The sequence below is a fragment of the Schistocerca serialis genome, chromosome 4, assembly GCF_023864345.2.
Source record: "Schistocerca serialis cubense isolate TAMUIC-IGC-003099 chromosome 4, iqSchSeri2.2, whole genome shotgun sequence".
Lineage (NCBI taxonomy): Eukaryota > Metazoa > Arthropoda > Insecta > Orthoptera > Acrididae > Schistocerca > Schistocerca serialis.
This window is the reverse complement of record NC_064641.1, coordinates 784,136,994-784,150,962: the sequence shown is the minus strand read 5'-3', so window position 1 is coordinate 784,150,962 and position 13,969 is coordinate 784,136,994. Positions and strand designations below refer to the sequence as shown.

The 13,969-nt window shown below is 41.4% G+C and overlaps 2 protein-coding genes across 3 annotated transcripts in view; one reads left to right on the top strand and one right to left on the bottom strand.

Annotated features, from left to right (window-relative positions):
* Positions 1–957, bottom strand: part of LOC126473360 (breast carcinoma-amplified sequence 3 homolog) — a 116,687-nt gene extending 115,730 nt beyond the window's left edge. Inside the window, exons 1-3 of one of the 2 annotated variants that reach the window (XM_050100368.1) lie at positions 833–957; positions 433–562; positions 186–347 (exon numbers count right to left, since the gene is read on the bottom strand). In XM_050100368.1, the coding sequence (XP_049956325.1) occupies positions 186–347; positions 433–555 (285 nt within the window). In that variant the 5' untranslated portion in view covers positions 556–562; positions 833–957. The remainder of the gene's footprint in view (positions 1–185; positions 348–432; positions 563–832) is intronic. The other variant, XM_050100367.1, reaches the window with a different exon arrangement.
* A 200-nt stretch (positions 958–1,157) lies between these two features.
* Positions 1,158–13,969, top strand: part of LOC126474945 (iduronate 2-sulfatase) — a 122,589-nt gene continuing 109,777 nt past the window's right edge. The window contains exons 1-2 of the mRNA XM_050102465.1: positions 1,158–1,368; positions 1,443–1,620. Coding sequence (XP_049958422.1) covers positions 1,171–1,368; positions 1,443–1,620 — 376 coding nt within the window. The 5' untranslated portion in view covers positions 1,158–1,170. The remainder of the gene's footprint in view (positions 1,369–1,442; positions 1,621–13,969) is intronic.

Genomic DNA, 13,969 nt, shown 5'->3' with positions numbered 1-13,969 from the left:
AAAATGGATACATTATATGGAACAAGGACAATGTAATTGTAAAGGTTTTACAAAAACAGAGGCAAAATAAAATAGTTTGTATAGGCCCTGTTCTACACGATATATAAACTGTCCAAGTAATGACAACTCTCAAACAACAAAAATAGATATTTCAAGATATGTTATTTGATTGGGTTTAAACTAACCTGGATGCCATTGCCATAGCCCAATATAAGAAGCAGTGGTGGAGTACCATTTCTGTCGTCAGACGAATCTGGATACAAAGCTGGATCATTTATATCTGCATTTTCAAATCGCGCCCATGTAATGACTTCTCTTGCCTCAGTCAGGGGCAAACTTGAATAACTCTATGGGAAATACAAAAGTTAGTATACTTAAACCACAAATTCTGAAGAGCTATGTCTTGCCACAATATGCTTTACATATTTTCACCTGTGGTACAACTTCATTGATGAATCCTGCGACGCTTTCAATTATGGATCTGTCGCTAACTGGCTGTGGCAAGACGACATTTCCAGCTGGGTTTACGGATTTACGAGGAGATTCAGCAGACATTGTACAACTGAAAATGCACAAACGATTTTAAATGCAATTCCGCCATCCAAAAACAAATGTTGATACTTCATAACGTTGTACGATTAATTTGTTTGCTATTTCTTTTGTGTGTGTGAATTCTTCTTGGAATGCATTTGGACGCATAACAAAAGGTACTGTCCTACAACAAAGCCTTAATGGTACCCTTGTCAACGCAAACACACAAAGTGCATCTTTCAGTTTTTTAGTAGTGCAACAGTTTTGCCCGATATTAAAAGTGCGTACACAAGATACTAACATTTTCACCTACATCTGTTGTATTTTGACAACTTCCATAAAGCTACATTCCACTCCACTGCGTCAGTCCTGACAGCTGTAGTAAACTATGACGTCAAGGCCATTGCGAATGCTGACAAACTTTTTTAGTTTTGTCACACAACAAACCAATTAACATTTTTTAATGCATGTAACGTTAAAAAAAAAAACAATTTATTACACGAAATACATCTGAGGGCGAAAAAAGTGCTGTTCGTCCGACAACATAAATAACTTTGGTTGCATAACTTCTCTTGGCTACTGCAAATCAGCTGATATGAGTAAACAAAGCACAATCGAAAGTAGCTTTGTGTAGTAGACATGTTGTCCGTAGTTAGGTGTCTGCTTTTTCTCGTCATCGTCAATAGTACCGGCAGAGCAGTCAAGAAGAATATACTGTTCATAGTTGTTGACGATTTACGTCCCGCACTTGGTTGCTATAATGATGTAAATGCTCACACACCCCACATTAACGCACTTGCAAAAAAGAGCGTCGTATTCAAACATGCCTTTGCCCAGGTATTAATTTTACCAAAAGCCTAAAATCAAATAATTAACCGTCCTGATTCTGTTTCATTATTTTCTGTTCCTAGCAAGCGCTGTGCGCTCCAAGTCGAAATTCATTTCTGACCAGCAGACGCCCCGACAGTATTCGGTTGTATGATTTCTACAGCTACTGGCGAGAGACGGCTGGCAATTTTACGACATTACCCCAGTATTTCAAACAAAATGGTTATCATACGATGTCAATCGGAAAAATCTTTCATCCAGGTAGAAGACATTTGATGAGTCTTAAAATATTGATATGAATGGAAAACATGGCGCAATCATATTAATTATTTTTCTTTTTTAATTGAAGACTAGCAGTTATAATAATCAGCAATACCTTGGAATATATTACATTCTTGACATTGTCAGTCTGCGGGCGATCTGCAGTCTATGATAATTGAAAACTTCACAAGCTAAGACCGCTTAAAAAGTATTTTGTTTTATGACCGATTTCAACAGAGACATCGTAAGGTCTTATGCTTTAAATATGTTGTAAAAATTTTGAAGTATAACATTCGATCGATGGTGACAGTGTAACCCTGTCAAACTTGGTCATGCAATAAAATTATTTTTTAGCGATCTTTGCTTGTGAAGTTTTCTTCAGTTATCATAAGTCGTAATTTTCGCCTAGCCTAGTTGCATTAGTGGGCATATTTATGATAAATATTAAATGCACTGCAGTTTAGTACATGTCGTTTCACAGATTAAACTGAAACAGCTCGGTATGTTTTAGTTACTACTTCTGTCTACCGTTTATTTTTGTTTTTCTTTCAATTTTTTCGCCACAAATTCAGAATTAGCTTGACTTGTGAAGGTATTCTCAAAGTGCGAAGTACCAGTACTTCGCATTACATGCATGAACATTGTCATCTGCTGCAACCGAAAAAAAAAAAAAAAAAAAAAAAAAAAAAAAAAAAAAAAAAAAAAAGAGAGTTGACACAATTCTTTTTCCCCGAATTGTGGATCACATAAAGATTGGGAAGGTTCAGTAATATGTACAAATTGCTGTGGATACGATGTTTTGCAACTACCTTAAATTCCCCATTACTGAATGACAGTAAACGACCATATATACCTAAACTTAAGTAAAAATTGATCTACATGAAGACAATTGGGAAGAATGTGATAGAGTAGCACATAGCAACAGAAAAATCATAAGCCTACAAGTTTACACATGTCTGAAAACTTTCCATATATCAAGCATGTGGTTCTGAGCCAACAATGATAAATATTTCATTTATAATTGTAATTGCATACAGGTCATCACTTGGAAACTTTGAGCTCTATACAACTCATCTTGACTGTTCTTAGGATATATATCTGATCAAAACAAGGTCTGATGTGGAAGTTTTAAGGTATGCTTGCCAAAGGAGTCTGACAAAATATCTAACATTATTTGAACTCTACCATTTTATTCCAGCAGTTTACCTTTCATTATGCAATACATCAGCACCCTGACTAATAATGTGTTCTTCAATGAAGTTCATATTGATCAAATAACTTTTTATCTGGCAATGAATGCACACACAGTCAGCATATTGTATTATAGCACTGCGCCAACTCTATGGCAATCAGTCAGGGTAATTAATGACTCCAGACCAAACTATTGTTCAAGTAACGATATTATGAAAAGGATAGTTGCTTCTAACCATATAGCGGAGATGCTAAGTCGCTTTTGGCACAGCAAGAAGACTCGGAAAGTGAGCTTACTTACACACACACACACACACACACACACACACACACACACATCACAGTCTCTGGCAGCTGAGGCCATTTACGTTAGATTAACTAGAGTGAAATTTATAGGGAACTGTATACTGCGATAAAATTTGTTATTTAAAAATAACATCATCACTGTCAAACCATTGAGAAGTTTGTAGAAAAATATACAAAGTAAGAAAAAATCATAGCCAGTAGTGGCTTAAGGTAGCTATAGACTTACAATTGGCTCCCAGTAAAGAGTTTAAAGTCTTAATCTCATAAAAACTCATAGACCTTCTATGGAGTTTCAAGCAATTTACGATGTTATGATACATACACTAAATGAAGCAGTGTTTATAAAACTGCTCAGGGTTCAATTACACAACATACTAAATTTGAGGTAAAATATATCTAAAAACAAAGATGATGAGACTTACCAAACAAAAGCGCTGGCAGGTCGATAGACACACAAACATACACACAAGTCTATCGACCTGCTAGCGCTTTTGTTTGGTAAGTCTCATCATCTTTGTTTTTAGAAATATTTTTCCCACGTGGAATGTTTCCCTCTATTATATTCATAAATTTGAGGTAACAGGTAAATAATTAATCAAGAAGCTTAGTTCAGTATGTTTTGCCCCCAGAAGTATCACTCATTGTGTTGATTTAAAGACAAGTATGTTGACATATTTTCACACTTTGTTGACTTATGGAATTATCTTCTGGGCAGCTCACTTAAAGCAAATAGAGCACTTATTCAGCCGAAGAGATCAATAAGGATATTGTATAAAGTTATATAACTGCGCATTATCCAGTGGTGTCCTGAAGAATCTTTGAATTCTTACTCACACTTCTCAGTATATTTCTTCCCTAGTGGTTTTCATTGCTAATAATAAATAACAGTTTTAGCTGAACTGTGATTTACACAATAACAATACAGACACAAATAGTGTTCTCATCTAGATTTTATTCTGAATGAATGCATGGTCTCATAGCACTATAGCTGATCTTTTGGACCTCCAGCCACGTTGGCTACCTCTTATAGTGGTGGACTGAGCACTGGTAATGTCATGGTTAGTACAATGGTTTTATAAGGATGAGAGCAGCAACCACATGGCAAAAGTAACCACTTGACAATGAATCTTGCGGATGCACAATCACTTGACATGACTGGAAACATAAGGAAATTAAATTCAGACTTTGTTTCGTTGTCTTATGTTCAGAGTGTTGATGTGTACTCTGTAACTTATTCACTCATCTCTTAATTTTTCACCAATTTTTACAAGTTATATAAGAAGTACAAAACACAACAAAAGAACCCTCCACAATGGCGGCTGGCTGAGCTATGGGCAATCTGAATGCATCTTAAGCAAACCCACCTGTTTAGTTCAACCAGTCACACTTTCAACAATGCTGCAGTCTGAAACACTCAGCTTCCTCCCTTACACTGTAAATGTTCTGATGTTGTGCTCGTGCTGCTGACATGTATATACACTTTGAATGAAATTATTACCCAGGGAAGAGATTGATGGCCAGCATATGAGTATCAAATTCATCAAGTAGAAACAGACTGTATTGTTGAGCCCCTCTGTCTTCCTGTTAATTTGGCATACATAAGTATAAATCACAGAGATATGTGTGTCATACCAGAATTCAAGGAACCTTTATAGGAGCTACCTTCTGAGTAATTGACTCTCCACTCTATGAACTAGCAACACCAATAGGAGATAAAAAAACCAGCAGTGAGCAACTGTTGTGAGAATTTTTGGGTATATATTTCATATCAATACAGTATTTTTACTGACAGGCTATTTAGTATCCCTCAATACAGAGATATGGGTGTGCTCATTCTGCTGCATCCAAGATGTCTCTCTCTTTCCCCAAACTATGTCTCATTAGTTTTGTCAGAATTGTCCCTACACCAACTTTCTAGAACATTCAAGATGCCACTTTTGCCCTTGTCCATGACATACTTTCTGCCTACTTTAGTGGTCACGCACCTCATATGACAATTCCTAATCTTCTTGTGTAATGATTTCCAAACATAGCTGCTTTTCTCCACCCTGAATAGTGCTGTTTCGCTCAATTGAAAATTACATAGCACAACCAAACATTGCACTTAGATGCAGGTTGCATCAATAGATTCCATATTTCATGTTGCGTGTTTTATGGCCTATCACACAGTAATTTCTACTTTCATTCAAATTAAAGGTTTGTGTAATACTATGTTCGGAAATGTCATGGCCGAATCCCATAACATCCAACTGGTTTTGAAGCTAATACAGTTTTGAAAATCAATAAACTAAAACAACATTCTACATAAATTTAAGTATTTGGAATTATATCATAATTCCTTACTGTGTACTAATTTCAGAAGTATTTCTCATATTAATGTTACTGTTGACACTATAAGCTTATCCAACACATCTTCTTCCACTGTACTAGACAAATTTTTAAACCAGTTGTTCTGCAAATTCTTTATCATTAATCTGACATATCCAGGATCTTTGTGGTGTACCAGATAAATCTAAAACTAGTTCTGTTAATACACAAAACAAATGGAATACACAAAACAAATGGAATGCACAAATTGGAAACACAAGAAAAAATTTAATGCTACTACTTTATTTCCCTTCTTTCAAACGCACTATCCTCTTTATTTTCTCTCACATTCAAAGCATACTCTTAAATCTTGTTTTATTATTGATGTTGATGGGCAGCATATTAGGGGCAGCACAACAGGTTCACCACCAGTTCGACTTTCTTCAGGGGTCAGGGCCGTCGAGAAGTATCCGTCTGTCACAGCTGCCCACTGCTGCCCCTTCCCTCTCCTTTTGCCTACACCACACCTCTTGGCTATCCATGTAACAGTGTTTATGAAGCTTTCAGTATGGTGGTGTAGACACCTATAAGCAACACGTCAGCATTGGATCATATTTCTCAGGAGATCTAGAGTTGGCTCAAGAAAACTGAACTGCATACATCATGGAATACTACTGGCTGAAAAGAAAGGGAACTCTAAGCCTGAATCTGGGCACTGCATTACAACTTGACAACCTGTGCTAACTCATACTAAAGGGGAAGAAATCAATAATGCAACCTAACACGTGGAAGGCTTTTGTAAATAATTTCAAGATAATTTTTTAATGGGATTGGAAAGCACAATCCCATGGCCATCCCATATCAGTTTTTGCAACACAGATTATTGCATGTGTACTGTAGGGTTGCATGCCCATCACTGAGGTGGACACAGGAGTTCACAAGGAGGGAATAGACAGATGAGGATGTACATTAACACTATGGTTTAACAGTGGAAGCTTGTAATGAAAAATTAAGTAGATGTGACAAGAATGGGTATCCTACAAACGCTATCTTGCAGCTACAATAGAAAAGGGCACAAAAATCAATAACTAATTTCACTGTCAATGGGGTTGCCTAAATAAAGAGGGTAGACCATTGCAGGACTAAAACACTGTAAATTCTTTATTCACTAACCTTGTTCACATGGGAACATATCTCTAAAGTACATAGTATGTTCGGGTGTTGCCACAAAAAAAAGAAAAAGAAAAAAAATGGGGAGCAAACAGGACACAGAAGTACTCTTGATTTTTCATTCCTTTATTGGAACTGGACACAGTTACATAAAAATTAACATGGGACAGTAAAAATTCCTATAGCTCACAGTAGCCTCACAGAAATGCAGATTTCAGTGAGTGGCATGTGATGAATCATAAATGTAAAAAATTATGCACAGCTGTTCCACACATAGCAAATATAAGAACAGAAAACTTGTGGGTATACACGTGGAGGACTATGGCAGTCAGGCAATATGCAATTGCATGGATACTAGGGTGGGTCAGACCATACAAGTGCTTGAACATCACGTTGCAGACATTCGGGGGAAAGTACAGAGGGACACGCTCCAGTGGGAAGCCTAGGTGCGGACATCGCACCAGCTGGGTTCGTGGGCATATGGTACTGTGCATGATTGCAGGTTGAGACTCATATTTATGTAGTTTTGCATCTGTAGGAGCTCAGGGTTGGCAATCTGAGGCGCCAGGGAGGTGTTCGATAGGGGTGAACAATCTTCTATGGCAGATGCGCCCCCTTGAGAAGGGGGGCCCCAGTTGGAAGGAGCGCGCCATTGAAGATGCTGGAAATCATGGGGGATTTCAATTCAAAGACGCTTCCAGCTGCACCATGGTTCCTTGTGGTTTCACATACTGAAGACAGCCAGTCCTTCATAATGTTAAATCCGTTTATTATTCAGAAATGTGTTGATGCAATTGCCGGCCCTATGAAATCCCGCTCTTGTTTGCAGAATTGCACTTTATTTTTGGAGACTACTTCTGATTCTCAAGCACAACAACTGCATGCCCCTTTGCTTCTCCATGGCTATCTTGTTCATGTTGAGGTCTGTAGAACTCCAACTTCTTCCCGTGGTGTTATTTACACTAGGCTGCTTGACAGTCTGACTGAGGTCAAAATCCAGACATACCCCTCTGATCAGGATCTCATTGCCTTCCATTGGGTAATAAAAAAAGTAGGTTCCTCCTTAGTGCCCATACGAACTCTTTTTCTTGCCTTTGATAGAGTGAGTCTTCTATTCAAGTTCAAATCAGGCTATGAAGTTATCACAGTCCAACCGTACATTCCAACCCCAGTGCACTGCTACCAGCGACATCATTTCAACCACACTCTAATGTCTTGTTGACACTTGGCCAAATGTTTAACCTGTGGTAAGGATGTGCACGAGGGCGATCGTCTGCCTCCTTCTCCCCACTGTATCAGCTGCAATAGCGACCATGCAGCCTCCTCTCGAGATTGTCCCTATCTCAATCAATGGCCTGTCCAGGAGATCTGGGTAAAAGAAAAAGTTCCTTACCCAGTCATTCGCAAGTTATTGGCTAGTCGCAAACCCTGCTTCTACCACCTGGCACTTATAGTACTGCTCTTGCTACATCTCGCACCATGAAGGACGTGCCTATGCAGACATGCATTCTCAAATTCAGCTCTGAGGCTATGAAATCACCCCGTGTCAAGGTAGCATCACTGTCCCCTCAACCGGCTGTGCAACGAGCCATCAAACTCTCGCCTGAAGGGGTAGAGTCACCTGCTACACAATTGGCAGACCGGAAAGGGCAGAAGGGGTACTCCCGTGAAGACTTCATATGTCCCTCCAGCCAACCAATACCTGAGTCTTCCTCTGCTTACCAGAAAGGCTCAAAGAAGTCCAACACGGACAAACGGTCTTCTCCTTCACTGACTCGAAGAGCCTCTTCAATGGTGTCATCACGTGATACCTTCGCCCAGCCAGCCTCCATGCTGCCAGTGTGCGCCACCAACCATTTTTCTGCATTGTACTCCACAGACCAGCAGCACAAGAAAGCCGATGCTTCTGTAGACCTCATGGAGCAGGATCCTCCTGCCTCTGTGCCTTGTAGCAGAGTGTTTTCGAAGGCTGGCACTCAGCAGCCGCCAAGATGACACCCTTCATTTCTTCCTCATCATGGCTCTCCTTCAATGGAACATTCATGGCCTTCGACCCAACAAAGAGGATTTATGGCTGTTTTTAGAATTGAAGCATCTCCTTGTACTCTGCCTTCATAAAAACAAAATTGCATCCTCATGACCGCTTTGAGCTTTCTCATTTCTTCCCGGTCTGTTTTGACCTATGTCACCAGGGCAGGTTTCCTCCAGCGTGTTGGGCAGCTACCTCACCCATTTCTGCTGCTTGGTGACTTTAATGCACACCATCCCCTTTGGGGTTCTCCCAGAACCTGTCAGAGAGGTGTCCTCTTGGCTGATTTTCTTAACTTAACCTCTTCTACCTTAACACAGGAGCACCTACATTCCTATCTGCCTCCTCGTACACCTGTTCCCATTTGGATCTATCCTTCTGCACTGCCCAGCTTGCTCAAGTGGTCCGTTCTTTCTGAAACCTACTTGAGTGACCATTTCCTGGGTGCTATCTGTTGTAACCACAACAGGAATGGTCGTGGGGTTGCTGCTAACGAAAGCGCGCTGGGACCGAACGGGAGTGGCCTACAAACAAACAAAACAGACGAACGGGAATGGAAGGACAAGCACGACGATGGACAACCAAGCAAACCACCAAGATCAACAACAAAGTATTAAGCAATGGGGTCACAAGAGATAACCTCACAAAATCAAAACTACGTCCACTTGTAAACAGGAAGTAAGCACAAGCAACATAAATACAATGTCTGTTAGTGAGATATCAACAGACTCAATGTGAATACCAGACTGCCTCACTGAGTGAGAGACAGCCGCCTAAATACACAACAGGGTATGTCGCTATTGGCCACTGGGACCACATGCTCCACAGTGGCACCCTCACATTAGACTCGAGGCCAGGAGCGCACAGTCATGACACATGGTGCGACTGCTGCAGAGACCTCTAGTGGTCATCGAGTTCCATGCCGTCTGGCACGGATTCGAAACCCGCGGCGCTCGGTACCAGACTATCCATTTGCTGACTCCTACCCTATATGTGTGCACACCCAAATGGCAGCTCACTAAGGCCGAGTGGCGGCTTTAGTCCTTCCTGGCAACCTTCAACAAACACGATTTCCCCAGTTGTGATGACTAGGTGGACTATCTTACAAACGTTATCCTTACAGTGTGGAGATGTGCTCTCCGCATTTTTAACCATCATCCTACGAATTAAACCTATGTTCATTATAAACAGATGCGTGAACAGTGTTGTCATGCCATTTGGGATGGTAAAAAAGCTAGCTGGATTTCATTTACTAGTTCTTTTAACAGTTCCACTCCCTTCTCTGTCCTGTGGGCCAATTTTCGACAGCTCTCTGGGACCAAGATCCAGTCCCCAATTTCCAGCCTGGCAGTAGCAGACAGTGTCATCGTGGACCCTATTGCTGTCTCCAACACCTTGGGTTGCTATTTTGCGGAAATTTCGAGCTCTTCCCACTATCACCCAGCCTTCTTCCATTGGAAATGAGTGGATGAGGCTGAGGCAATATCCTTCTCTTCTCAGAATCGTGAATGCTACAATGCTACCTTTATTATGAGGGAGCTAGATCGTGCTCTCACTTCATCCTGATCCTCTGCCCCATGGCCAGACACTGTTCACATTCAGATGTTGCAACACCGTTCTCCTGCGGGCAAGCTTAATATGTACAACCACATCTGGGCAGAGGGCATGTTTCCCAGATGCTGGTGTGAAGCCACTGTCATACCCATACCTAAGCCTGGTAAGGACAAACACCTTTCTTCTAGCTACCACCCCATCTCTCTCACCAGTTGTGTTTGCAAGGTAATGGAATATATGATTCATGCTTGGCTCTTATGGTGGCTTGAGTCTCACGATTTACTAACCGCTGCAGAGTGTGGATTTCAAGCGTGTCATTCTGCAATTGACCATCTCGTCAATTTGTCCACCCATGTCATGAATGGTTTTCTGTGGAAATCCCAGACTGTGGATGTGTTTTTTGATTTGGAGAAAGACTATGACACCTGCTGTAGGACTGGTATCCTCGGTAGTCTCTAAACGTGGGGCTTATGTGGCTGCCTGCCCTGTTTCCTTGAGGAATTTTTTACAGACCAAGTTTTCAAGATCCATATGGGTTCTGCCTTCTTGGACACCTTTATCCAGGAAAATGGTGTGCCTCAGGGTTCTGTCCTGAGCATCATCCTCTTTCCTATCGCCATTAACCCTATTAAAAAAAAATCGCCTATCTCCCGGCGGGCATCTCCGGCTGCCTTTTTCTTGATGATTTTGCCATCTATTGCAGTTCTCCATGGATCTGCCTCATTCAGTGGCATCTTTAACAATGCCTTGATCATCATTACCCATGGAGCATCAATAATGACTTTCATTTTTCCAATGGCAAATCCGTTTGTATGAATTTCTGGTGGCACAATTGGTTTCTCCCACCATCTTTACATCTTGGGCCTGTTGCATTTCCATTTATTGAAACTACGAAATTCCTGGGGAACATGCTTGATAGGAAACACTCTTGGTCATCCCACATGTCTTACCTAGCAGACTGCTGTACATGGTTCCTCAATATCCTGTGTGTCCTCAGTGGTACTTCCTGGGGTGCAGATCGAACCACCCTCCTCCGTTTGTACCGATCCCTTTTCTGTTCAAAACTAGACTATTGGTGTTTTGTTTATGCATCTGATTATCCGTCTCTCTTACGCTGTCTCAATACTATCCACCATCGTGGCATCCGTTTGGCCACTGGAACCTTTTACGGTGGCCCGGTTGAGTGTTTGTGTGCAGAAGCTGCTGAACTACCACTGTGACTTTCTCCTCAGCAGGTATGCAAGCCATTTGTGTACCATGGGTGGCCACCCATCCTATGCCTATCACCCCTCTTCTCTGTTACGTGCTGGAGTTTGCTTTCGTCTCTTGCTCAGACAGCTTAACTTCTCGCTCCCTGCAACTTTCCCAGTGGGTGTGAACCCTTCACCACCTTGGCCTTGTGTGGTGGCCCGTGTCCACTTTGGAACTTCATTTGCTTTCTAAGGACACTACTCCAGCCTTTCTCTATCACCTTCAGTTTCACAATCTTCACATGGAACTTCACAATAGTACCTTTGTGTACACTGATGGCTCTCACATTGACAGTGGTGTTGGATGTGGCTTTGTCATTGGCACTGACATTTTTCAATATTGGCTTCCAGACCACTGTTCAGTATTTACAGCAGAGCTCTTCACCCTTTATCGGGCCATGGAGTACATCCGGTTACACAGGCGTTTCAGTTGTGTCATCTGCTCAGACTCTCTCTGAGTCCTTCATAGCCTCTGTGCACTGTACACTGCCCATCCCTCAGTGCTGTGGGTCCAGGAAAACTGTCACTTTCTCACTCTTGATGGAGCCACTGTGGTGTTTATGTGGGTTCCTGGTCATGGCAGTCTGACAGTCTGCAGTCATCCTTGGTGAGCGGGTCAACCTGAAAAATTATTCCACTTGGATCTCAGACTTTGGCTGTCATCCAGAGAACTCTTCCATTATCATAATGTATTATTACAGGGGCAATGGCTTATAACACACAGCTACACAGTTCATCAGAATTTTGGGAAATGAGCCCCTTCCCCAATGTGTGACATACCTGTTCAATCCTATTGCTACCAAAATGAGAAATTGCTTCACTGAATTGAACAGATTGCATTAGATAGTTGATGATACTCTGATAATGGCACAGAAAGTCATTCCCCAGGATGACATGAAAATCAAGTCCTTTCTTTCCCAGTGCTTCAAATTTCAAACTTTCTTGGACATATGAATCAATTAAAATCCTCACTTTTCCCCCCACACGTAGTGCCATACACAATCACATTTGCCACCTCAAAAAAGTTGATGAGGTTAATAGTTTGTTGTTGCTACGGGGAGGGCTGGCTGCACCTGCCCCCATTCATTTCCATGATTAATTCTCCCACTACCTGTGTAATTCTGAAATCCATCATAGCCACAGTTTGCTCTACCTTTTGACTGAGGGCAGTTAAGACAGTAAGTAGCCAATGGCCTTGCCACAGTGGTTACACTGGTTCATGTCGGATCATGTGCTGGCAGGCCTTCGTGGCCTGTTTGGGTGGAGTTTATTTTTTTTTTTTGAGAACAGTAAGTAAGCTGATATCTGTTAACAGTATGATTCAACTACCTACAGTATCTGCAACTTGCATAATTTGTAAACACACTATAAGGGTCATTATTATGTACTGGAGCTGAAACAAATCTCCTAGTTTCTTCATGTAAGGAAAAAGTAAGACCAAATACTTGCACTTTTGCCACTTTGAGCAAGAGATCATCACATGTCGCATTTCTTCCCAGGATGTAAGTACCGTATGAGATCATACAGATCCTATTGGCAAAGACCTCAAAATCTCCTCCTTACCTTCATCTGAGGGTAGACAGCTTAGTATGTAATAACTTATACCCTTCTTATCTGAATACCTCTCTGTTAGACCCCTTGCCAGAATTTCAAACCTCTCTGTGTTCTCAATGCATCTACTGATTCTACTTAGGTATGTGCATCCTGATAACTTCAGATGCACTGACTTCAACAGGAGACTGTCTGGCCATGAACAAATGTGGCCAACATTGCAGGCATTTTGTCAAAAAAGCAGATACATTTTCTCTGAGTTTCCTCAAAAACGAAGGAATGAATGTAACTGCATGACAGCTGTCCACAGTAGTAAGCTGTGGGGGAGCTGTACTGGCTTCAACTTCCTTAGACCCCTCAAGGGTAGCCTAAACATTCAAATCTGACTTTGACACAAGTTGACTGTGTCCACACCTGCTCAAATCTCCCCTCCATCTCCATATTCTTAAGGGTGAGATTATCCAGTTTATCCCACATGGTCCTAATGGAGTCATTACTATCACCTTCATCCCCACACTTTTGCTGGGAGTGCATCTGAGACATTGGTACAAGCAAAGGGACCGAAACATAATGGTTAACAATAAAAAAAAAAACAAAGCAGAGAAAACATGTCCTCGGAAAACAACACTTTTAAGAGAGCAGTTCCCTATCCTTCCCAGCTGCAATGTTCTCATAGTTCTCCATTGGCAGATCAACAACAGGAGACTGAAGAGGCAGGGCTGGTGACGCATTATATGTGTGGTGCAACATGGTGAAGAACCCATGACCCTTGGAGAGACAGTGTGGTAATTGTGATGATAAGGCAAAGATGCTCCCCCAGTGCTGACACCAATAACAAAATTCGGAAGATCTGAGGAAGCAGAGGATATTGCACTCTTGGTTCAAAAGAAAAAGCACAAATGATGACAAGCGAAGGTTATTAGAGATTTGGGTGTCTGTGAAAAGAGCTGTGCGTGAAGCTTAGGCAGGACCATTAGAAATGAGGAAAGCA